The 25043-nt window shown below is 32.6% G+C and overlaps 1 protein-coding gene across 2 annotated transcripts; it reads right to left on the bottom strand.

The window, feature by feature from the left end:
• Positions 1–5451: 5451 nt before the first annotated feature.
• LOC132065564 (abscisic-aldehyde oxidase-like) lies at positions 5452–24668 on the bottom strand. Of its 2 annotated transcripts, XM_059459008.1 has the most exons (10): positions 24322–24666; positions 11707–13371; positions 9609–9868; positions 9279–9488; positions 8915–9133; positions 7878–8840; positions 7496–7591; positions 6801–6899; positions 6452–6641; positions 5452–6011 (listed from the first exon to the last, which is right to left on the bottom strand). In XM_059459008.1, the coding sequence occupies exons 1-10, from the start codon at positions 24473–24475 to the stop codon at positions 5788–5790; spliced, it is 4080 nt and encodes a 1359-aa protein (XP_059314991.1). In that variant the 5' UTR covers positions 24476–24666; the 3' UTR covers positions 5452–5787. The 2 variants fall into 2 exon arrangements, with proteins under 2 accessions (XP_059314991.1, XP_059314992.1); XM_059459009.1 differs by lacking the exons at positions 5452–6011; positions 6452–6641 and having other exon boundaries at positions 6839–6899; positions 7496–7622; positions 24322–24668.
• Between the last annotated feature and the right edge of the window lie 375 nt (positions 24669–25043).

Raw genomic sequence — 25043 nt, forward strand, 5'->3', positions numbered from 1 at the left:
TACATAACATACATTATACAATTGCTCCATTTTAAACACTTTTTTACTTTATTTTGAGATTATCAAGGTTCTAATCACAAGCTTGGCCGAAGTCATAAGCATTAGGCTTCACCAAGGCTCAGGCTATTCTTAACTTTACTTTGCTTATATTTCGTTTATATCAATCTAATTGCATATTACATTGCTTTACTAGTAATTTTGATCCACGTGTCCTTGACCACGAATACAAATTCAATTGAACCGTTTTTCGGGTAAATGGGGGGGGGGGGGGGGGGTTGCTAAAACCTAATTAAAAGAGAGGCACATACACGTGCAACGCACATGCCTAGAAACTAGTTTATACTATACGAAAAAGTCTACAATAATTGAAAATGCCAAAACTCATTATATTCAAGAATTTTAAATTTTTTCCTTTTATATTACCCTTTCAGAAAGAGGACAAAAATTCTTAAATGCTAATATCATCAAAATTATCTAGTTGCTCTTTTTAACTTTCCAACAGCAAATTTGGGCAAATTTCATTTATGTCGAGTTGCTATTCTCAATCCAATAGCAAATTTTGGCAAATTTCATTTATGAAACTTCTCATGAGGCTCCTATGTAAGCATACATCAACCTATTTTTCAAGTGTTATGTTCCCAAGAGGATAGGTATAAGTACTAACTCTCTCATTCAAGAATTACATATTTTGTTAATAGAATTATGTTCCTAGCAATAGCATTGTTTTATGTTTTATTCTTCAAATAAATATAAAAGTATATCCATTTGAACCCCTTTATGTATTGTACATGTTAGAATTGATCAGGTTGTTGACATCAGCTTATTTTGAGCATGTGCAGCTCAATATAATGCGGGGGCGGGGTGGTGAAACAATTTTTTTTTTAAAAAAAAACAGGTCCATAGAAGCTAATTTATATTTTAGGAAAAACGCCAAAACTCAATATATTCAAAAAATTAAAATATTTTATTTTTACAACACTTTTTTAGAAATAGGAAAAAGAATTTTTAAATGCTAATAACATCAAGTTTATCCAGTTGTTCTTTTCAACTTTCCAACAACAAATTTTGGCATACTTCATTTATGTCGAATTGCTATTATCAATTTTCCAATACCAAATTTTGGCAAATTTCATTTATGAAACTTCACGCTAGGCTCCTATTTAAATGTGCACCAAATTGTTTTTCATGTATAACATACATTCAAGTATTTATTCTCAAGAAGAAAGAGGTATATGTACTAAAACTCTTCTTCAAGAATTACATATTGGTTTAGTGAATAATTTGAATTATGTTCCTAGAAGTAGCATTGTTTATATGTTTTTGCGTCTGCACATAAAAATGAATTTTATCCATTTGGTCCCTTTTTATGTAATATATGTGTGTGTAGGGCTGCTTATCGGGCGGATCGGGCGGTTAATTATGTTTAACGGTTCGGCTTATTGGTTATCGGCTTTTAAAGAAGAAAGACGTATATCTACTAAAACTCTTCTTCAAGAATTACATATTTGTTTAGTGAATAATTTGAATTATGTTCCTAGAAGTAGCATTATTTATATGTTTTTGCGTCTACACATAAAAATGAATTTTATCCATTTGGTCCCTTTATATATATATGTGTGTGTGTGTTTGAATTGGTATCATATATTGGTTTCAACCTTAAGGGTAAATATTAACTAGAGCCCTGTTCTGTAGAATCACTACCTTGATATTCTTACTCAATATGCTTTCTATATAGGGGTATAAACAATGTGTTAAATATTCTTACAACTTATAGCTACATATATATACAAAGGATATATCTTTTTAATTCTATAAAGACTTAACGGTAGAAGCAACTTTCAATTTTCAACTTTAGCGTCCCTCATCACGTCCCTTCTCACTCTTCTCATATTTGAATTGATGCCATCTCCAACAAAAAATACCATTGATCCAACAAGAAATTTGTTGTTGTTAACGCGTATCAAAAAGCATCTACTAAGAGCTACTCCTAGATATCTTTTAGAGTTATGGAGAAAGATTTACAAGAGAAATCTATTTTCAAAGCATATGAGACTTTTTAAGCTAGAATATTTGTTGAATGAATCTAGTGAATATGTTGTTGTTAACGCTGGCTTTTGAGTTTTCCATAAAGTTGGTAAGATTTTGCTTTGTCGGATTTCGGTGACTTTTCCTATCGATTCCGATGCCGAATCTGGAAAATCATTTTTTTTTAGGAATTAAAAAATAATACAAGTTTGTCAATGTAATTTTTTTTCTTGTTTGTTTTTTGTATTCGTTAATTTTATTTCTTGTATACAATGTCAAATGAGCGATACATTCATTTTTTGAGAACCTCGATACAATCGATTAAATATAATAAAATGAATACACTATAAAAGTAACTATAATGAATACAAATACATTTAAATTGAATATAAAATTTAGCAAATTTTAATGACGTATTCATGAATACAATCACTCAATACAACATGAAACAAGCGCTAGCTATATGTTTCCTACTAGACTTTTTTCATTTTGAAATTTTCCCTTCTATATACGGTATAAACAATGTGTTAAATATTCTTACTGGATATGCTTTCTATAAAGACTTAACACACTAGGTCTAGTTAAAGAATAGAGTTATGGAGAGTCTTATTTTCAAAGTGAGACTTTCCAGAATGAATCTAAATATGTCGCTCCCATAAAGTTGGTACCGGATTTCAGGGTGGAAAAAAAATAATACAAGTTTGTCAATGTAATTTTTTTGTTTTTGTTTTTTCCGTCTTTTTGGACCTCGAAATCAAGATAATAAAACTCATCAAATCAGGAGTGTTTCCTACTAGACTTTTTTTCATTTTCAAAGCATAAGGAATCCATTCCAACCCGGCATTAATCCAAAATCGGCATAAGGAGATTAAAGTGTTTTCTATCATAATTATTTTACTTTTAGAGCTCGAATTGAAGACATCTGATTTGAGATGAGAGGTGTTATTAATCTCATTACAATCGTCAATCTTCAACGATATTATAATTAATTCTAATCGCCTATAAAAGCACAATACATACCTTGTTTTGGGAGAAGTAATACATTTTGCTACTCAGCCAAAAATATTTTGGACGAACAACTAATGTGCATTCAGGTGTTTGTTCTCAAGAGGAGAGAGGCATATGTACTAACTCTCTCATTCAAAAAAATTACATATTTTGTTTAGTGAATAACTAGAATTATGTTCCTGTCAATAGCATCATTTATATGTTTTTATTTTTCTGCAAATAAATATAAATTATATCCATTTGATGCTTGTTTTAATGTATATTGCATGTTATACATTAAAAATTAAAGAGAGGTCTTGAAATTTTTTGACATGACTTTGCATATACTGCACTTGCCGAGCAAATAGCTTATGTTAGCAATATGCATTCGAAAACAATCTGAACGGAGTTTGGAAAGAATGGAAAGTACATTAAAGCCCACTGAATTCATAGTGTGTCCTTAAAAAAACTATTCCCCTCAGTGTACCCGAGGTTATGGAAAATATCCTCACCGTATTTGGTGTCCGCTTGGGGAACCGACTAATTCAAAATCGCACCACATAAGGCCAATCAAAGGGAGAAGAGTTTTACATCGTAATTTTTTATTTTAGGGATCGAAGTCAAGACATTTGATTATAGGTGGAGAGAGATCTTATTAATCTCATTACAACCCGCAACCCTCAACGGTAATATAATAAATTCTAATCGCCCATAAAAGCACAATATATATACCTTGTTTTAGGAGAAGTTACACATTTTGTTACTCAACCCAAAATATTTTGGACAAACAACTATATAAATTAATTTCTCTCTCTCTCTTTTTTTTTTTTTTTTTGCAGGAAAATTTCTTCGAGCACTACTGCTGCTGCTTCTTCTTCTTCTTCTCCTATACATTAAAAACTAAAGAAGAGGCCTTCAAAATTTTCCGACCTTACTTGGCATACACGTGCAACACACGTGTCGAGAAACTAGTTCATACTCTAAAAAAGTCGACAATAATTGAAATTGCCAAAACTCAATATATTTAAGAATTTTAAATATTTTCTTGTTACAATACCCTTTTAGAAAGAGGAAAAAGAATTCTTAATGTTGATAACATCAATATTATCTGATTGCTATTTTCAACTTTTCGACAATAAATTTGGGCAAATTTCAGTGGCTATTATCAATTTGATAGCAAATTTTGACAATTTTCATTTATGAAACTTCTCATGAGGCTCCTATTTAAGTGCACATCAAATTATTATTCAAATATATTGTGCATTCTAATGTTTGTTCTCAAGAGGAGAGAGGCATATATACTAACTCTTTCATTCAAAAATTACATATTTTTTTAGTGAATAACAAGAATTATGTTCCTATCAATAGCATCATTTATATGTTTTAATTTTTCTGCAAATAAATATAAATTATATCCATTTGATCCTTGTTTTAATGTATAATGCATGCTATACATTAAAAATTAAAAAGAGGTCTTGAAATTTTTTGACATGACTCGGCATACACGTGCAACACACGTGCCGAGAAAATAGTTTGTGTTAGCAATTTGTTTTTGAAAATAATCTGAAACAGAATCTAGAGAGAATGAAATATACATTCGAGCCCACTGAATTTACAGTGTGTCCTTAAGAAAGTTATTCGCCTCAATGTACCAGAGATTATGGAATATATTCTCCCCGGCTAGAACAAATTAAACTCACCAAAGGTAGCGGTACAACAAACCCCAATGAACAGCAAACTCAACAAGTGTCAGAAATCACTCACAGAAAATATTTGAATTGCAGAAAGATGGAAGAAGATAATCAGCATTTTCGTAAGAAAAATCTGATGTATTGGCTAGGTTTTTATAGCCATCGGGTTGGTTTAGCGAAAATGCTCTTTACTAACGACGACCCCATTCTGCCGGCTCGAACTCAAATCCGAGTACAATAAGACGTACTTTTAACATGTTGAGTAGTAGTTTTAAAATTTCAATAAGGTATGACATCACTTCAAGAAAAGAGAGAACTCTTTGTGATGATTTTTTCGTTTAAATTACCAAAATAAAGAATAAAGTGATCTTGTATCAATAATATTGAACAAATAAATCACCTTATTCTAAGACTAAACTTTTTTTTATATGTATAACATAATATAGCTCTTTAGTTATGTACCTGACCTATACAAGTTCTATTCATAAAATGGCGAGTATCAAAGATGTAGTAGACATATGATTATACTGTTATTCCTATTATTATGAACTAGAATGCTTCTTCTTCTTGCCTTCTTTCTTTCTTTTTTGTTTTTTTTTGTTTTTTTTGTTTTTTGTTTTAAATCCAGTATAAGGCACGGGTAATTCAGATTCAAGTCGAAAAAATTTCACTTTGAGGGATAAAACACTCCCTATCAAATCCGAAACTAGAGAGCTAGAATACTTACTTTTAACATGTTGAGTAGTAATTTTCCAAAGATTAAACAATTTAGCTTAAACTTTCTGTTTTACACTTAATGAGAAATAAATCCAATAATTTATAAGAATTAAATCACCTTATTATATGACTAAGAGTATATATATAGCTCTTTAGTCATGTACTTGACCTAGTCACAAGTACGACGTTCAAATTTGGTGAGTATCAAAGATTAAGTAGACCTGATTATGACTCTTCAAAAATGTTCTCGGGTGCCTGTCAAATCCTCCAAAAATAGTGCATTTAGAAAAACTGACATGGGTACTACAACATTTGGGAGAGTCCAAGCAACATAGTTCAGCATCATTTGAAATGTGTTGATGCACCTTTAGTTAGATTTCTGAGCCAGCAAAGTTTCTAAGAACTTCTCCACATAATCCAGGCCACACTGTGTCTTCACAACAGGTAATATGGCAGGGACGTCCAGATAGAATTCTGAAACAGACGCGTCGAGCTTGTCCCAAAGTTTGAGCTGTTCACGTGCTGCTTTAATGGCTGCTCTTGTTGCACAATGGACCGAAGCTGCCAGAAGCAGCGGCGGTTCGCCAGATGCTGCAAAAAAGTAATTATATCAAGATTCAACAGTTTGTATGAACAGAAACGAAATTAGAATTTGTAGTTTATTTGTTACTGTATACAATAATAACTAAGTTCACTCAACTATTTATAGATATTTAATCGATTTCTTAGTATATTACAAGGTCTAAACAAAAGTTACTGCATTCCCGCAAACTCATAGATTGTAATCTAGATCTGCTACAGTGTATGAATGAATATACATATACAGTGTGGATAAAGTGAGATTAAATGATTTCTATCATTATTGTTTTAATAATCATTTGAAACAGGTTTGCAATATATTCCACTAAACTGAGTGAAGAATGTGTTAAAAAACTTTTCATGGCGCTCACGGTTATAAATAAACAAGCAAAGGACTTGGAGAACTTGTTTGACAGAAGGAAAGCGGAAGTAAATGAAGAAAAGAATAATACTTTTGGACGAGAGAACACGTTTTTTGTGATGTCCACTGTTTACCACGTGAACATTGAAATTCTGCGGTATGGTGTCAATAGTCGGGATCTTGTACGTCCAAGTGCTATTTGAGACCATTAACCCGTCTTTGTTTGTAAGATATTCTTCGTTCATGAAAAATCCGATTCCTTGTACAAAAGCCCCTTCAATCTGCAAGGGAAAAAAACAATAGCCACTATTTAGAACAATCTTGTGATCAAGAATTGATAGTTCTGAAGTCTGAATAACAGCTCAAATGCTTGATGCACCTCTCAATTATATAAGGGAATTGTAATTACAAAATATAAAATCTACGACAAAGGGAAGAACCTGTCCCATATCAACGGCTGGATTCAAGCTCTGCCCGCAGTCATAAATAATATCCGACTGCAAAATGGTAGTCTCTCCGGTCAGAATATCAATCTCCACCTGCAAAAAGAGCTTTATTGTTACTTAGCCATATGAAGGTGCTGCAGAAGATATATTGGCTGCAAAATGGTCCACAATCAGAATTCCCGGCCAAGTGTTGTGCACTCATATATATTGAAAATTGATAATCATTGAATACGATTCACTTTCAAGATGTCTTGGTGGTGAAATAGTAGACACGTGAGATTCAAATCTCGTGCTTAAGAGCATGGAGATTCGAGTCCTCTTCAAGGCATAATATATGAGCATTCTCAACAAGAGAGCTCAATCGAGTCAGTATTGATATTCCGATATACTAATTCGATCCGAGCTCTTGGAATAGGAATAAATTGCAGATCACAAAATCTTGCTGATCTTCTCAATCTAATGAATGGGGATCTGCTTTAAAATTGTAAGTATATGACATTTGATGCTAACAAGACATGGATGACAAAAGAAAGCAGATTAACAAGTTATATAAATAGACCACCAGTCCATTCCCCAACCAATGTGGGACTCTAACCCACTCTAACAAAAATAGAGGACTCAAGCAGGATTGTTTGTTACAAAGACATGGATGAAGGAACCAGAAAAGCCAACAGAAACAACAAGTTTACCTCACTGACAGCAGCACCGAAGTTCAAATAACTCCCGGAACCGAATTCTGGTACATAGTAAGAATTTGCTGCTAAGCTTACTGATTGCTTTTGTGCCTGCAAAAGAAGGGGCGTGGGTGGGAGAGAACTGCAAAATAAAATATTTAATAGACGAGAAAGATTGGCTAATGGATTTAAATGAACAAATGGTTCCGAGCTACACGCATATGAGTAGTCACTTACCGTCCCAAGCTGCATACATACAATTAGTTACTTTTAAGTGAATCACTTTGTTATGGTCTTCAAATTGAATTCAAGACTAAAAATTTCATAGTGCCTGACCTGTGATTTGCAGAGTTGAAATGTCGGAAAAAATAGGTGGTCATATAATGGGAAAACAAACCTGGCGAATCAGTGTTGGCCAATCAACAGAACCATTTTTTTCCTGCAACTGTTTCTTAAGAGGGGTCAGTCTTTCAACCAAGACATTACAGCAAAGTCTAATTGCTTCACAGCTTGATTCCGATGTAGTGCTTCCAGCTGTAAACCCGCCTTGCACTACGCTTAAGGTGTCTGCTTGTATGACTCGTACTTTCTCCACAAGGTCTTCGGCCCAACTACTTTCAATTAAACCAAGAGCATAAGCAGTCATCTGTCTAACCTTTGTCCATAGCCCTTGGCCAAGTTCAATCCCACCGACCTCTACAACAATTGATCCATCTTGCAGAATACTGACTTTCCCAGGGCTCGCTCGTTGCATAGCTTCAAACACAATTGGAACTCGAGAAATACCCCTTTTCTTCCATGTGTTTTTCTGGTTAAACTGTTCTATCATCTTGCTTCGTTGGAAAAAGCTCGAGGACACAGCCAACTTATCCATGATACTAGGCAATGTATATTCTCCTGCTTCTACAATGTTATCATAGAATAAGTTAAGGCTTTCAAATGTATGAACATTTTTATTTCTGACAGAGTCCACCTCCATCGACAGTAAACTCGACACATGCTCTATTATAGCTTCAGCAATATAAGATCCTTGCACGTCCCCAGGGCCCCGCATAGTCGATTTGCTGGTGAGATTTGTCTTGCATAGTTTTACATCAAAAGATAAGGCACCCCAATCATATTTTTTTAGTGAGTTAATCACATTTAATGGTAAGATGGGGCTTATATCTTCCGTGATCCCAGCATTTATCAATATATCAAGATGTAATGCTGTGATCTTTCCGCTCGACTTGAATCCTACACTGTATGTTACTTTCATCGGGTGTCGTCCTCCTGTCATTATCATGTCACTGTTCCGGTTGACATATATCCTGACAGGTCGTCTTAACTTGTACGCTGCAAGTGCACAGGCTGTGGAGACCTAAAATCATACATGAGCTTTAGCATCAGAGTCAGAGAATGGTTATTATTATTATTTCTTTTTCAAATACTCACAGGCATTGCTCTGACTGACTTGCCCCCAAAGCCACCTCCAACCCTTCTTGTAATTACACGGATATTGTGTTCGGGAACACCAAGACAACTGGCAATCACATGATGCGCGTTCTCAGGGCTCTGGCTTGAAGTATAAACAACCATGCAGTTGTCTTCATCTGGAATTGCAAGGGCAGTCTGTGTCTCCATATAAAAATAGTACTCGGAACCGAGTCTTATCTGGAAATTATTATTAAAAAGAGCCAATCAGTAATATATTTGAACCTTTAGCACACATCTACAGTTACACATGCTAGATCATCATCCAGGAATCAAATTTAAGGAAACCATTGAAACGAACGGAACAGTAGAGGAATCGAAGTACCTCAGCAGAGAGAATCTTGTGATCAGCTTCAGCCATTCCTTTTGAGAAATCACCAACCTCTTTTGGATGTAGAAATGGTGGAATTTGGATAAAGCTAGATTTCTCTACAGCTTCCTCAACGGTTAACATGGGAGAATCCATATTTGCAGTGTCATAGTCAATGAGGGCCGTTCTTGCAGCCACATCAGCAGACCTCTGACTGTCAGCAACCTATAGTGTTTCAACAACGTAAGGAAAAAAGTACTTCAAAACTCCTTTGGATTAAAGTGTATAAGAAATTAACATTATCATAAAACACAATTCCAGCAGAAGGAAGCTTTAAGTGCTCACTACAACTGCGATTCTGTCGCCAGCGCATTGGGCGAGATCATCAGCAAATAACGGCTCAGGGTCAAACAATCTAATAGCTCCTATATTTGCCCCTCCACTTGGGATATCTTTAAAAGTAATAATATCGGTGACTCCATCCGTTAACTGATTAGACTTGAGCTGGATTCCCTTTACAGCTGCTAATGGTTTTGTACTGTAGATAAACGCTCCATGCAGGCAGTTTGGTGGTGACGGAATGTCATCTACATAAACAGCTTCACCTGCAAAATGTTATGTAAACCAGCACATTTGAAGTCCGGGATGTTGCAGACATAAAGTTATCATTTAAAAGATATGCAGATAAACTATTTTGTTGGAGTTATTCCATTATTTGGCATTGTTCTTTTGTTTTAATAATGCAAAGCCTAAAGAATTCTTGTGAGTCCAATACTTTCTTGACTTATATGAAAGACAAAGAGTCCCTCAATTATTAGGAAGAGCTCTTTTCTTCTCCTTATATTGAATTAACCTTTATTGGGCTTGTAAAAAGCTAGCAAAAGGGAGTGGCCTTGCGCACATGAGAAATGGGCTTGCAAGGCAAAATAGGTCAACTGGCTCACGGAGCGAGATATATGTGAGGCTTAATCCAACTATGGTTTTGCAAATACTATTTCTGATATTTTGAGCTTACCTGAAATATGTTCAAATACATGCTTGCCAGACTAATGTCTAGGTTCATTCACCAGAATTTAAAAAAGGCAAGGCTCATTACATGGAATTAAAAGGCAGTCATTATTTTTCCTAAAAATTAATCAATACATTAACGTTTCTGCCGTTTCTTATCTTGACCATTACTACCCAACGTTGCCTCCTTACCTATACATAGAGGCTCTGATTTCTCCTGTCAACACATAGAAAGTTTTCTTCGTGTTCTTCTCGCTACAATAATTCTTCGCAGTTCTGTTTTCTGGGCAATGCTATTTATGCGAGCTCTAAACTTCCAACTTACAAGTGCACGTGTTTGGAAGTGATTGTTATAACCTCCAACTCCAAAAATGTTTAAACAAATATGGGACGAAATTGCTTTCAAGGTAGTGGTGACACAGTATTGTTTGTGATAAGTTTTTCCTATTTTATTTCTGTTCAGTATCGACACATTGTACTATTTTCTGACATATTTTGTGTTTAAAAAAAAAAAAAACATGGCAAGAGGAATACATGACAACGAAGGCAGCAAAAAAGGAGAAGAAATGATCGATTGGTCTAGAAAAACACTGAACCATTTTCAGAGGAAAAAAACTTCAAAATGGAAGCTCAAGCCTCCTCTCCAATGGAAAACAAATGACTAGGGAGGCCGGAGGAGGAAAAAACTGATGAGGAAATTTATAAAATAGCTCAAATATGCAATCGAACTATCCGAAATGGCTCATTCATGCCACTCATTAATAGTTGGGTTCATTTATGCCATCGCCGTGATATAATTGGTCGCTAACGGAGCCCTACTACTACCAAATTTTGCCACATGGCATTATCTAAACCATTTCCTCGATCTGATATCTCCCAGATAGATTTTCCTTCCTGTACTTGTTGTTTCTTTAGTTGTGTATTTTCACTTTAAATATCAGTTATTCATACAACTATGTTGTTCGGACACTCGAAAAATGTGCCGCACGCATGTCGGATTCCCAAAAAAATGCATAGCTTTTGAAGGATCAGACACGCATCCGACGATACTTTTGAACAGTCCGAGCAACATAGGAATATAAAGCTCAGTCACAAAAATGGAATGTCCGGACCATCCTGATTCCTGAAGAAACAAAAAGACTTGCGAAGGAACAAGTTTCATGAGAAAAACATTTTTACCCTTCACAAGCATCTAATTGAGGCTTCTCCTAAGTTAGAGAATCTAAAGAAATTTTCCTTTGGTTTAAAAAAAAAAAAAAAAAAAAAAGTTTATCAAACATTGTTCGTAATTTTGGTCATTTAGTCGGGTTATTATGAAAAAATCTTTTCCCTCTCAAAGTAAAATTTCTATTGAATTGCATTTACAGAAAATACAGAAATCATAAGCAGATGTTAGAGAATGAAAATATAGAGAACGTAAAAGGCGAGAACAAACCAGCAGCTTGCATGGCGGCTCCAACCTTCTTCATCGGTTCACCTACTGGATAGTACTCGGTACTTGATTCCACAACCTGCTTAGCAGAAGATAGTAGTGTTTGTTTTCTCCCCTGACTAATGCAACCATCATTACTACTTTTGGAAACTTCCTCAACCGAGATATCATTAATTCCAGCGAGTAAACCACCAGAAATAGCAGAATGAACATCAGTGAAGGGATAAAGAAACTCGAAAACATAACTGACGGCCAAGCTTGATCTGTACTCAGGGTGTAAAGTGCCATCTTCCGGTATCACTGCTAGTTTGACTAATTTAAGTGCTTCATACAAAACATGTACGTTTAATATTTTCCCAGTTAGATATTCCTCTACCTTTTTTGCCCTTGTTGCATGTTTTGTGCCATAAGCACCAAACGCCAACTGGATATTGTTTATCAGGACACCGTTCTGATAGAGAGAAACATCAGCCTGGAAAGCAGCATTTACATATGCCAATGCATTCCCATGAGGTCGTGGAGCAGCTCGATAGGTTTCAAACAAAAATTTAGAATTTCGATCTTTCTTAAATGGGATCGAAACACTTAGAAGCACAGTCCTTGAGTCTAGTGGTGGTCTCGATAATAATTCCTCCCATGTGAGCTTTTCAAGTCCATGACTGGTCATCAAGCTAACAGTAGCAGAAAGCCCAAGAAATAATGTAGCAATATCTGAAGGAAAACCATTCTTCTGCGCCATAACCAAATTTCCTCCCACACTAGCAGAGTTTCTAACAAATGGCGAAGCAATCTTCTCCATGTGGTAAGCCAGTTTTTCGGACACCAACTTCCCATATGAACCGTAATTGACTTTACTTTCCTCTTTCAAGAATGAAATGAGTTTAGAGATAGTCACAGTTGCTCCAACTTCAATGCCTGTCTGATCTCTTTTGACGATTGAGAGTTCAGGAATGTACCTGAGATCAACGTAATGATCATATCGCTGAGTTTCCTTATAATAACCTGTGCCGGTATTACCAACGACTAGTTTAAAGCTTGCACCATTTTCCGTCAAGTTGGAGTTCAACAAGCTCTGTAGCTCCTCAATGGAAACAGGACTGTACCAAGGGTACCTTGAGGAGTCCAAATTCATGGCAGATTCACTTTTCAAGAACTCGGGATATGTACTAAAATTCTTTGTTGGATCATAGGGAGGTAGTTTACTTACTTTCGTTTCCTTGGAATCTCCCTTTTTCCAAAAAGAATTGAACCCCAAATCCTCTATATCGACATCAGCAGCAAAAGTCTTGCAGGCATCAGCAATGGGTCGGTATCCAGTGCACCGACAAAGGTTCCCTGCTATGGCCTTTTCAGCTTCGGATGAAGTAAGCTTAGAGAATCCCGGTGGAGGATTGGGCTTGTTTCCTTTTTCAGCATTGACAAGAGCTGAGAAAAACGACATACACATGCCAGGAGTGCAAAAGCCGCATTGAGAAGCGTGGAAACCAGCAAATCTTTCATGAATAGAGTGGAAACCATCTCTGGTGTTCCCAAGGCCTTCACTTGTAGTAATCGAACAACCATTTAAACTGCAAAGAAGTGTGAGGCACGAACTCACGCTAAAATCTTCGACCTTTTTAAGCTTCGGATCATACTTTGAGACTAGAACAACACAAGCCCCACAACCACCTGTAACCATACACATAAGTTATGTTCTTTCTGAACCCAAAATTGAGCATTTGATACAAATACTTAATCATATGAAAAGTACATATGAGTGTGATTTGAGCCTCTCTCGACTACTATTAATACCCCAAATTTCACTCATATTATCTTTTATACCCATCTAGACCTCATTAGTGTACTCTATTTTAAATCTATCTCTTTTATTTCTTAAATAAATTTTATTGTGTTTTTTTAAATCTTTTTAAAGAGCCATAAAGTACGTAAAAATTGTGAATAAGATTATATTCATAATCCAGTTAAATAAGAGACCATAGTTTTTCCATGGAAAATAATAATGTCATTAGTACGAGGGACAAACTTGTCCTTATAAGCTTGTTACAAAAAATTAGAAAAGATGGAGATTTATATAGAAATTAGGAAAAGGCTTAAATATGCCACTGAACCACGAAATGGCTCATATGTGTCACTTGTAAAATGAAAGGTTTAGATAATGCCACGTGTCAAAATCTTATAGTAGTAGAGTTATGTTAGTGAAAGAATGACATATATGACCCAAAATGATAACAGCGGTGGCATTTTTTAGCCAAACTATAAACTAGTGGCATGAATAAACCTTTTCTGATAGTTCCTTCTCCCTATTTCATATTGTCTAAAGTCAACAAACAAGAAATCATTTAACATTTATTTTACATTGAAAAACTACAACAGCTAGACATTTTACTTCATTATATATGGTGAAACCTTAAACTCCATCTTTGCTATATTGATCAGTAACATTAACTCTTAAGATTCAGACTTATTGAAAAGAAAGAACATATTGTTTAGAGAATCACTTGTTTTTACTCCCAATTAACCAGACAAAAAAGGAATTAAACATCATTACAGAATAAAGTATTTAGATATAATATTGTATATAGTTCAAATATGTAATGATTTTGTAGTTTTTCATGTATTCTGCACTGATTCTCTGAATAATATACAGATAATTTCCTCCAGTACCTTATTGTTTTATTACATGATATCAGAGCATTTCCTTATGTGGGTCTGCTACCTCACCGGGATTTGTTCTTTGAGGGTGTGTTTGGCATGACAAAAAATATTTTCCCATTTTCTTTTGTTCGGTTGCACTAAATAACTTGAAAAAAGTTTCTTATGGAAAATGTTTTCCTTAAAATAGGAGAAATATTTTTCTTAAAAATTTGAGAAACAATAACATTTTCCGGATGAATAAAAACACGTCAATGCATCCCCAACCCACCCCGCACTATCCACTCACCCTCTACCTGCCTACCCCGCACTACGCACGCCACCCTACCCCCACCTGCCCCCTGCCTGTCCTACCACCAGAAGTTGCACTCTATATTTAAAAACCTCATAGTGTTTTTTTTCATGCAAATGCTCTTAAAATGATATTATTCAAGTTGTGTGCAAACACAAAAAAATGAATAGAAAAATCACTTATATTTTCCGAGAAAATGGAAAACATTTTTCACCATACCAAACAGACCCTGACTTGGTGTCACCGGAGTTTGGTGACAGTTTAGTGTCGCTGGAGTTGTGTTAGTCACCATCATTAGGTGCATATGTGTTGAAAAAAGTATCAACCCAAACCAGGTTCTGTTATCTTTCTTTTCCAGTTCGAATCTGTTTCCGCTACAGTTCATTTTCTTGATTCTATTGCCCTTTGATTTAACATTATTGTCCTTAGAAATTTGACTTTTACTTGGGAAAAAAGATTTCTTTCCTGTTCACTTTTACTTGTTAACTATATTAAAAATATATTTTCACCTATCCCTTTTGTTATATTAGAGAAAAACATATTTTTTGAGTGTTTTTCTTAGCATTAATTACTTATTTTCCAATTAATTTCTCAAGACTTAAAACTAAATATCAATTAATATGAATATTGTGGTAAAATGCCCATAACATTTATTATTTCTTAAGGAATGTTCAAAATCCAAATTGGACAAGTAAAAGTGAATGGATGGAGCATCTTCTCTTATACTCCCTCCGTCCCAAAAAGATTGTCTTCTTTTAACTTGGCACAAAGTTTAAGAAATAAAGAAAGACTTTTGAAATGTGTGGTCCAAAATAAGCTTTAGATATTTGTGTGGCCGTAAATCATCTCATAAAGTTAAATTGTTTCTAAATATAGAAAGGGGACAATCTTTTTGGGACAGACTAAAAAGAAAAGGAGGATAATCTTTTTGGGACAGAAGGAGTACTATTAATGGTCGTTTGGTAGCTGGTTAGAGTTATCTATCTATATCTATATTATTTTAAAAGATGAATATAAATGTTGGTTGATCAAAATATTTTTCAAATATTGAATTACTTTTATGTCCTCTAAATTTAAAAAATAAATAATATTATGTAGGATATAATTGTAATTAAGAACTTAATTCGAATTCAATTTATCTAGAAAGGTAAGTTGAAGTAGAATTAAGTTTGATGTTTTTACAATAATTTATTATCTCTCCGAGCTTAGTTGAGTACTACATGGAGACAGGGAAAGTCGTAGAACATGTACAGGAAAAAAAGGGTCTTTGACATATATATACATCTTAATAAAATATTTACGAAACGTGGCGATAGTTTTATATTTACAAAACATAACATTACAAATCCTATACAAAAGATGCTTTATATTTAAAAAAAAAAAAATTATTTTTAAATTATTTTTTATTTTTAAAAATCATTTTTTTAAAAAAATATTTTTTTATTTTTTTAAAAAAAATATTTTTTTAATTTTTTTTTATTTTTTTTTAAATTAATATTTTTTTTTTTGCTCAAAAACTTATGTATGAAAGTTGTATGAAATGTGTATATCTCGTTGACCAAAGTTTGCTCAAAATTTAGTGTATGAAAAATGTAATATCTCGTTCAAGGCTTAAAAAATCCGCTCAAAATTGTGTGTATGAAAACAATATGAAATTTGTATCTTGCTCATGTCTTAAAATTTCGCTCACATTTTCATGTATAAAGTTCATGTTAGATTTACGTAAAATTAATACAACTACAACAACATTGTATATAACTTTGATACAACATTCAAGACTTAAAATAATCGCTCAAATTTTTGTGTATGAAATGTGTATATCTTGATCAAGGCTTAAACATTATGCTTAAAATTTTATGCATGAGAATGGTATAAATGTGTATATCTTTCTCAAGACTTAGAATTTCATTCACATTGTTTGTATATAAATTTCATATTAGGTTTTACGAAAATTAATACAACTACAACAACATTGTAACAATTTTCATACAATATTCAAGGCTTAAAGTTTTCGCTCAAAATTTTGTATATGAAAATTATATTAAAAATTTTGCTCACACATACACATTTCATACAACTTTCATACACAGAATATGAGGTAATTTTTAAGCCATTGAGCAAAAAAAAAATTAATATTTAAAAAATATATATAAAAAAAAAAAAAATTTAAAAATAAAAATATTTTTTTTATAAAAATATATATATTTTTTGAAAAAAAAATAAAAAACGAAAAATATATGAAAATCCGTCATGTTTTGTAATATATCGTTATGTTTTGTAAATAAGGAAAAACTATCGTTACGTTTCGTAAATATTTCTCCTTAACATGTATATATACGTAGTTTTCCCGGAAAAAAATATGTTGGAAGTTGTTGCATAAGAGAGGTTTAAGAATATAAAGTTTCTTACTTGAATGAAAATAAATAAACAAATTATATGCCATGACCTTGTCTGACACGGCAAACCAAGAGATATTTATAAGTAGTATATACAATCACGTGTTGATGTATTAGCCAAGTATAGAATGGTTAGGAAATGCTAACAAGTATATGCTAGAATTCAATGAGGATAGTAACTCCACATTTATGCAACTTAATAGACTCATACACAGTAAGAACTCTAAAGAAATTATCAACGTCCTTTGCTCTAGAAAATTTCATACCACGAGAGTTATTAATTGTTTCGACCTTCAAACTCTAAAGATTTTCATATAGAAATACAGGGATGATAGCGTCCTCGCAGGTGGTCAAGGATGCGGTTCCCACTTTTTCCCCTTCCTTTTGACTATGTGTGGTACTTTGATCTACTTATTGCCGTCTCAATTTATATGAGGGTTGACTGATTTGGAGAGTTAAATAACTCTTTCTTTGACTAAAATTTCAAGCATAAATTCTTCATTAAAATAAAATTTACATATTTGAAAATACATAAAAAGTATTATAAGTCTGCATAATTAATAATTCACAATATATGAAAAGAGTTGGAGAAAATCGTAGTCAAGGAAAGAACTTTTTGATTCCCCAAATAGATCAACCCTCATTAAAATTGATGGGGGACTATTTGGTTTTTTGCCGTTAACCATTTCAGTAATGCGAAAAGTATGCATGGACGCTCTACAACCACGTCAAGCAGCAAACACCCTTGGGATATCGGAAAACAAAATTTAGAAAGTATTTTTATTCCTTTTGGAGAAATTAAGATACGTTAAAGGAACTAATTATTTAAGTTTCTATTTTTAATAGGTTAAAAGAGACGGAAGGGAGTTCTTAAATATTTGGAAATCAACGAGAAAAAAATTGCAGTTGAAGGTTTATATTTTAGGTACACATGTCGCATCATTTAAAGCATAGATATATTCGTGCAAAGCACGAACATAGAGGCTAATATTATTTTAAAAGCATGAATATAAATGTTGGTTGACCAAAATATCCTTCAAATATTGAACGACTTTTATACCCCTTAAAAACAAATTATACTTTAATAAATATTTTCAATATTGGATAGAAGTGTAATATTTAGGACTTTTCTCAAAATTCTGACTTCGAAATCAACTAAAGTTGACAAAGAAATACAGACGGTGTACAATTAGGACTTTATCAATTATGGTGAGTGGTGATGTAAAATTGCAAACAATGTTGTTCTCGCATATATATATATAGTTATGACTGATGATGGTTTCCGCTTAGGAATTGTTTTGTTCAACCAATCTTCCACTATTCTTTCATTAATAAAAGATATCGTAATCAGATAAAAATTTCCTAATTGAATTAATGTTTACAAGAATAAGTGACTAGAATTTACAACTATTTATCATTTCAAAATTTGATCTTTATTAAATAGTTTATTCTTGAATAGTTCATAAAATGTTTATTAATTACTATGAGAAATGCTATATAATATTCTTTTGATTTTCTATGGCAGGATTTTTTAAAATCTATTTGACGGTCATCAGGATTATGAAAGAGCTATTTTGGATCTGAAAGGATTGATCAAAGTTATGAGTCAAATTAGATAAAGGTCCATGTATTTTATTTCTCATTATCTCTATTTGAGTAGAATAAAATGTGTCATTAGCTTTTTATAAACTTTTCCAGCAAGCATGAATCAAGAAAAAACGGCGTAATTGTCGAGATAGTTTTTATTAAACTTAGAATTTTAAAACTAACTTCATTAGTTTTAAATATAATCTACTATATATTTCATCCGTTTTAATTTGTTTGTCTTACTTCCCGTTTTAGTCCGCTTGAAAAAGAATGTATCTTTCCTTTTTTCTAAAACTAACTTCATTAGTTTTAAATATAATATTTTATATATTCCCTCCATTTCAATTTGTTTGTCTTACTTTCCTATCTGGTCCATTTAAAAAAGAATGTGTCTTCACTTTTTTGGCAACTCTTTAATTCTAACTTTCCACATGGCTTATTTAAGACCACCATATAAAAGGACATTTTGGTACATTTTCCATATCCTTAATTTAAGACCGCGAGATTCAAAAGTCTTCTTTACTTTCTTAAATTATGTGTCAAGTCAAAACCAAATAAACAAATTGAAACTGAGGGATTATTAATATTGATGTGATTATTTCTATGAATAACTTGCTCCGCCACTGAAGATATTCGTGCATCGCACGTACATAGAGACTAGTCTACATTATTATAAAAGCATGAATATAAATGGTGGTTGACCAAAATAGCCTTCAAGTATTGAACGACTTTTATGCGCTTCGTAAGCTAAATTATCTCTTTAATGAACCAATTCTATATTGAATAAAATTGTTATTATTTAAGATTTTATCTAATGTTTAGGATGTTGAAATTACTAAAAATCGGACCTTTTGGATTCGTAATGTGATAGACTTCAAATTTCAATTGATAGTCCAACTTAGAGTCTAACACAAAAACAAAAGACACCTGCGTGCACATGTATATTTGTATTTGAGATAAATTTTTAAATATGAAGCAACTTGAGATAGTAGTAATCTTAAATTCCTAAGAGGGTCAAGACTTTCATCATAATCTTAAAAGTTGTCCGAAGAGTTGGTTTCATCCACGTCTGATTTGATCTGGGTAATTCTTACTTGTGCTAATAATTCTCCATAATAGGGGTTAACTTCGATTATGCTTGGTATGAAGAGATTCTTACGAATAATTTTTCAAGTTCTAGCTGCTCTTCGCCGCTTTGTTTCACTTTTTAAACTGTAATTTTCGCATATATACTTCTTCATATTTTGAACTCTTTAGTGAAAATCGTGCCTCCGTCATTAATTCTAAGCTTGTGGCCTAAATCTTTTTTCTTACATGCCTTGAGACGACCTCCAGTGTGTGTGTCATAGCTTAGTTTTATGCAGTCAACTTATAGCATGTTTGGTCAAGCTTCTAAAATTAGCTTATTTCGAAAAGTACTTTTGGTGAAAAGCAATTTGTGTTTGGACAATTAATTTAAAGAGCACTTTTTGAGCGGCAAATAGTATTTGACCAAACTTTTTAAAAGTACTTCTAAGTGTATTTTTCTCAAAAGTGCTTTTCAAAAAAGTTATTTTGGGCAAAAACTATTTTTTTTTAGCTTCTGAAAAACTGCTTCTGCTACTCCTTAGAAGCACTTATTTTCTCCCAAAAGCTTGGCCAAACACCATTCTTTTTTAAAATAAGCACTTATTGAAAAAAATAAGTACTTTTGGGAAAAATTATGCTTGTCCACGCAGGCTATTATTATGGTGTCGTATTGGTTTCAGATGACCATGCTCTATTTTAAAGCTGAGAAAGCCAAAAGGAAGGTGGGAGTATTAATTACTAGGAAACCTCTCCATTACAAAGGATGCTTATTTATTTTTCTTAGCCAAATACTCCATTGTTTTAATTTTAATTTTCAGAACTAGGACGAATAGTTGTAGTAGATGAAGGACTTAAAGGAAATTTGATGTTGAACAATCTTCCTCCAATAATTATCTATAAAATTTACTTCAATGTTGATTCGATGATATTGAACAATTTTTATGCCCTTCAAAATTATACTATTTTTATAAGAAAATTATTCTGTATTGGATAGAATTGGAATATCTGACAATTATTAAGACTATATATGCAGTTGAAAATATGTTATTTGAAGTACACATTTCATAATATTTAACGCTTAGATGATTCGTGCAAAGCACGAACATAGAAACTAGTCTATATATTATTTTAAAAGCATGAATATAAATATTGGTTGACCAAAATATCCTTCAAGTATTGAACGACTTTTTTACCCCTATAAAAGTTAAATTATTATTCTATAGTTGGATACTAATGTCAGGTATCCTAATTTTACGAATTTGAAGTAAAAAACAATTGCTCAATTTAAAATAATTGGAGGAGTTTTCCTAATATGAACTGCAACGAGATTAAAACTTCTTCAAAAGTTTGAACCCTTCTAGAATTAAAACTACAACATTTAATTAATTTAAATCTCTTAAGAAGCTGATGGCAAAGATAGTGTTTTCCTCCCAGCTCATATGTGCTAACTTGTATCTTGTTCTCGATCAAAGCATGCTTCTTTAATATGCTTTTGTCTTTTATGTATTTTATTTTTAGGAATAATAAGATACTTAATACATATATTTCTATTAGTCTTGTCGTCACTTGTAATCTTTATGTTCTGAGTTGTGTATGAGAACTTTCAATTTTATAGGAATATTAACTTTTTCAGAACTTGTCATTCGTATAATTATCTCATGAGACTAATGCTGAAATCTGGCATGGATCATTAGGTTTTGGGGGTTCTTGGAGATAACATTACAGTAAATTTTCTATTCTTGGCTATTAAATTGAGTTTTTTCAATATATTGTAAATTTGGTTCTTCATATGTATGTATGTGTTTTGGATAAAATTTTGACTTTTTTTTTTTCATTTTTTTCAAAAGATATAACTGTCAATAGGAACGGGAAATTGTCCCTTTAACGAAAGTTCAACAAAGGATAACTAGAAAAATGGCCTTTTAAGTAGGTAATAGCTTCAAATAATATACTGCATAGAGAAAGCATTGTACTTTAGAGTTGTTAAGAAGCTTAACATGACATTGCTGTGTTGTATCATTTTTCCATTGGAATTATAATGTTTTCCAACTAAGTTAAGGTATCGGGAGAAAACAACAACAAGCAATGCATAGTCTTTCCATTAACTGGCTCTTTTCGTTGTTCATAGAAATAATTCTATCATTGCCATCAAAATTATATGTTTCAAGGTCAGTCAGTTGGATTTCTTAGTCGAGATGATCGTTTCGTTCTTAGTTAGATGATTTTATTTTTAATTAAGTGCTATTCACCCCTGAGTGTACTTGGCATCCTAAAAACAATTAAGCTAGCTTAGTGATTTTGTAGAATGCGTAATATTTTATTGTTCGGCATTATCAAGTTTCCAGTTATACGCACTAACTCAAGGAAAATATGGTGACAAGATTATTTGTTCTTTAAGTTGTGGCTTGTACATTGATGCCTGATATGTTTCTCAAGGTCTAATTCTCTTCTGAAGGGAGAGGTTTGTGTGGATCTCTTTGATGTTGAATGTCTAGAGATGATGATTGGGTGTATTTAGATGTTTAGAGTCTATATATTTAAGAATTTTGAAATTGCTGGGACACGACAAAATCATACTATTTCATCACTTAAAGGAGTAATTTACGTAGGTGCAACAAATAAATTTTTTTGTCAATTCTTTATTTAATTTTGACATTTATGTCGTGTTTTTGTCGTGGTTTTGCATACACAAAATTGTGACCAAATTATTTTATGAAATTTTTATCAAGCTTTCGCTATTTTTTGACATATTTATGGTTGATTTTAAATAATATATGCAAATTACAAAGCTTAAGAGAATCACAAGTAATATTACCTAATTTTTTTTTTTATTTTTTTTTTTTGCGTAATTTAGATTGATAGGAAATAACCTGCAGAATACGTTTATAGAGATTTGTTATTTTAAAAGCATGAATATAAATGTTGATTGATTAAAATATCCTTCAAATACTGAACGACTTTTATACCCTTACTATTACTACCAACATTACTATTTACTAATCCTATTCCAATTGAACTAGCTCCTTACCATTATTATTAACTTTACTAATTATCCAATTTCTATTGTTACTAACTAATCCTATTTATGTTATAATACCTCCCTTACAATTACTCCTATTCTATCATTATTAACTAACCTATTTTGACATTAATGACCAAAAATGGAAAAGTTTTATATAGATATTAATTGTTTTTCTTCTTTGCTTCTAATGATTTTGAGTTTAGTGAATTTGTAACCTATAAAGGTTAATAATATATTAATACGTGTAATAGTTGTTGATGATGTAATTAGTCACTTTTAGTGTAAATTTTATGTATGTACTTGATTTTTTTTTATAGAAAATATTATTCTATCTTACAATTGTGATCAATTTTTTTTTTTTTAACAAAAAATAACTAAATATTCTTAAAATAGATTGATATTCCTATGATGTAATTTTGTTTAGTAACGATTTTCAAACACTTTTGTATTTGTAAATGACAATAATAAGTATATGGTCACCTAAACTCTAATAATGGATTATCTAATTAGTCCTAACATGGCTTTTATATGGGCAAAAGAAGAAAAAATAAATACCGAGAACATCAATTTGAAATACAACCCTCTACTATAGTAATAATTTTGTAACTAATGAAATAACTATATATAATTACAAATGATATAAGCTACCATATTTTTTACTAAGATTGAAATTTATTGGGAATAACGTGCAACTGCACGTTTATAGAGACTAGTATGAAAAAAACACACAAATAAAGCAAAAAGAAGATTTCTATACAAATTTAAGTAAATCCAAAGCTTCTAACGTTCCCTATGTACTAGCACCAAAAACAAACACATAGTATACACTAGGTCGGTTAAGAATTATGAGGTCTTAGGTCAAATTTCAACGAAAGTAAGAATGCTAAGTTGATTTCTTTTCATCTATCCAAGTCTTAATGGATAGAGTTAACAATATTTGTGCTGGCGGGAGGGAGCAGGTACTCGTGACATTTGTCGAGGTGCACAAAAATAGGCCTCAAACACCACAGTTATAACACAAAAGCAAACATATAGTATACACTAGGTCGATTGAAAACCATGAGGTCTCTCAGGTTCAAATCGTAGCGGAAGCAAAGACACGAGGTAATTTCTTCCCATTTGTCCAAGTCTTGACGGACAGAGTTACCCGATACTGTGTTGGTAAGAGATAACAGTACCCGTGGAACTAGTCGAGGCACGCACAAACTGTTGCAATTTGAAGCTAAAGCAGTGCATAGTGGTACCTCAAGCATGGGGAGTAGTAAATTTCTGTTAAAAGAATAGTTTTGGCATTAGAGGACCTAGTCAGAATATGTTTGGAATAGTACATCTTTGAGGAGGGCCTCTCCTATATCTGTACTAGCTCATTTTCCATTTTTCATGAATGAAAATATCTAGTTAACCTTATAACCTAGTTTAGCTTCTTCTTTCTTCTTTTCTTCCTTTTTGAAAGGTTACTGTTCCATTGCTTTTTCTGGTGATTCCAAATCCATTTTGCATCACAAACGAGCCCGGACACCACGATTATCCAACAAAAAAAGAAACATATACTAGTATACATGTAACAGAGTGGTGAAAAAAAAAAAAAGAGGGAGAATTACCTTCACCACAACCAAGCTTAGGACTCTTGAAACAAGTGTCAGAGCGCAAGAACTGAAGCAAAGTTGTAGAAGGATCAATACATGGTAACTCAATTTTTTCTCCATTAACTGCAAAAACTAAACTCCCTTTTTTCTGTATTTCCTCCATTAACATAATAGCCTCTTTAAAATCAAGATTCTTGGACCCTTTATAAAAAAATCTTGTCTTTTTCAACTTTTTTCTAGTTTCTAAGCTGAAAAATAGTCAGAACTGAAAGAAAAAGCAAGAATCTTGAAGTGTATGAATTGAGCGTCCAATACTTACTTTTAACACCAAAGCTTTATGCTACATAATATAAATCTTTTTAAGAAAATTAACATTATATAAAGGGGAAGCTCAACTATCAGACTGAATGTTTGACTCATTTAAAACATGAAGGATGTCCTTGTGTGTTTTTGAGATGTTGATGGGAACTAAATTACAATAGATTTGCTGAATAAACTGTTGGCTTTTTGTAACTGTTCACATGGGGGTGGGGTTGATATAAATTAACTGCATGCACTGTGTAGTCTCTATTTTTATCCTTCAAAAAGTAGGACAATGCAGAAAGAACAAAAAAAAAATGAGACCACTTATCTTTTTTGAGATTTTTACACTCAATTATTGATCTGAAAACTTAACTCGTTTAAAGCGTGAAGGATGTCTTTTTTCTTTCGAAAATTGATGGGAGCTTTGGGTAATT

Source organism: Lycium ferocissimum, chromosome 7, assembly GCF_029784015.1.
Source record: "Lycium ferocissimum isolate CSIRO_LF1 chromosome 7, AGI_CSIRO_Lferr_CH_V1, whole genome shotgun sequence".
In the NCBI taxonomy this organism is placed as follows: Eukaryota; Viridiplantae; Streptophyta; class Magnoliopsida; order Solanales; family Solanaceae; genus Lycium; species Lycium ferocissimum.

Bases quoted from the DNA above. Each gene is read 5' to 3' on its own strand.
- LOC132065564 (XM_059459008.1), bottom strand. From the start codon at position 24,475: ATGTTAATGGAGGAAATACAGAAAAAAGGGAGTTTAGTTTTTGCAGTT. The intron at 13,372-24,321 runs GTAATTCTCCCT...GTATGGTTACAG, and splicing joins TAAGCTTGGTTGTGGTGAAG to GTGGTTGTGGGGCTTGTGTT. The intron at 8,841-8,914 runs GTGAGTATTTGA...GTATGATTTTAG, and splicing joins AGTCAGTCAGAGCAATGCCT to GTCTCCACAGCCTGTGCACT.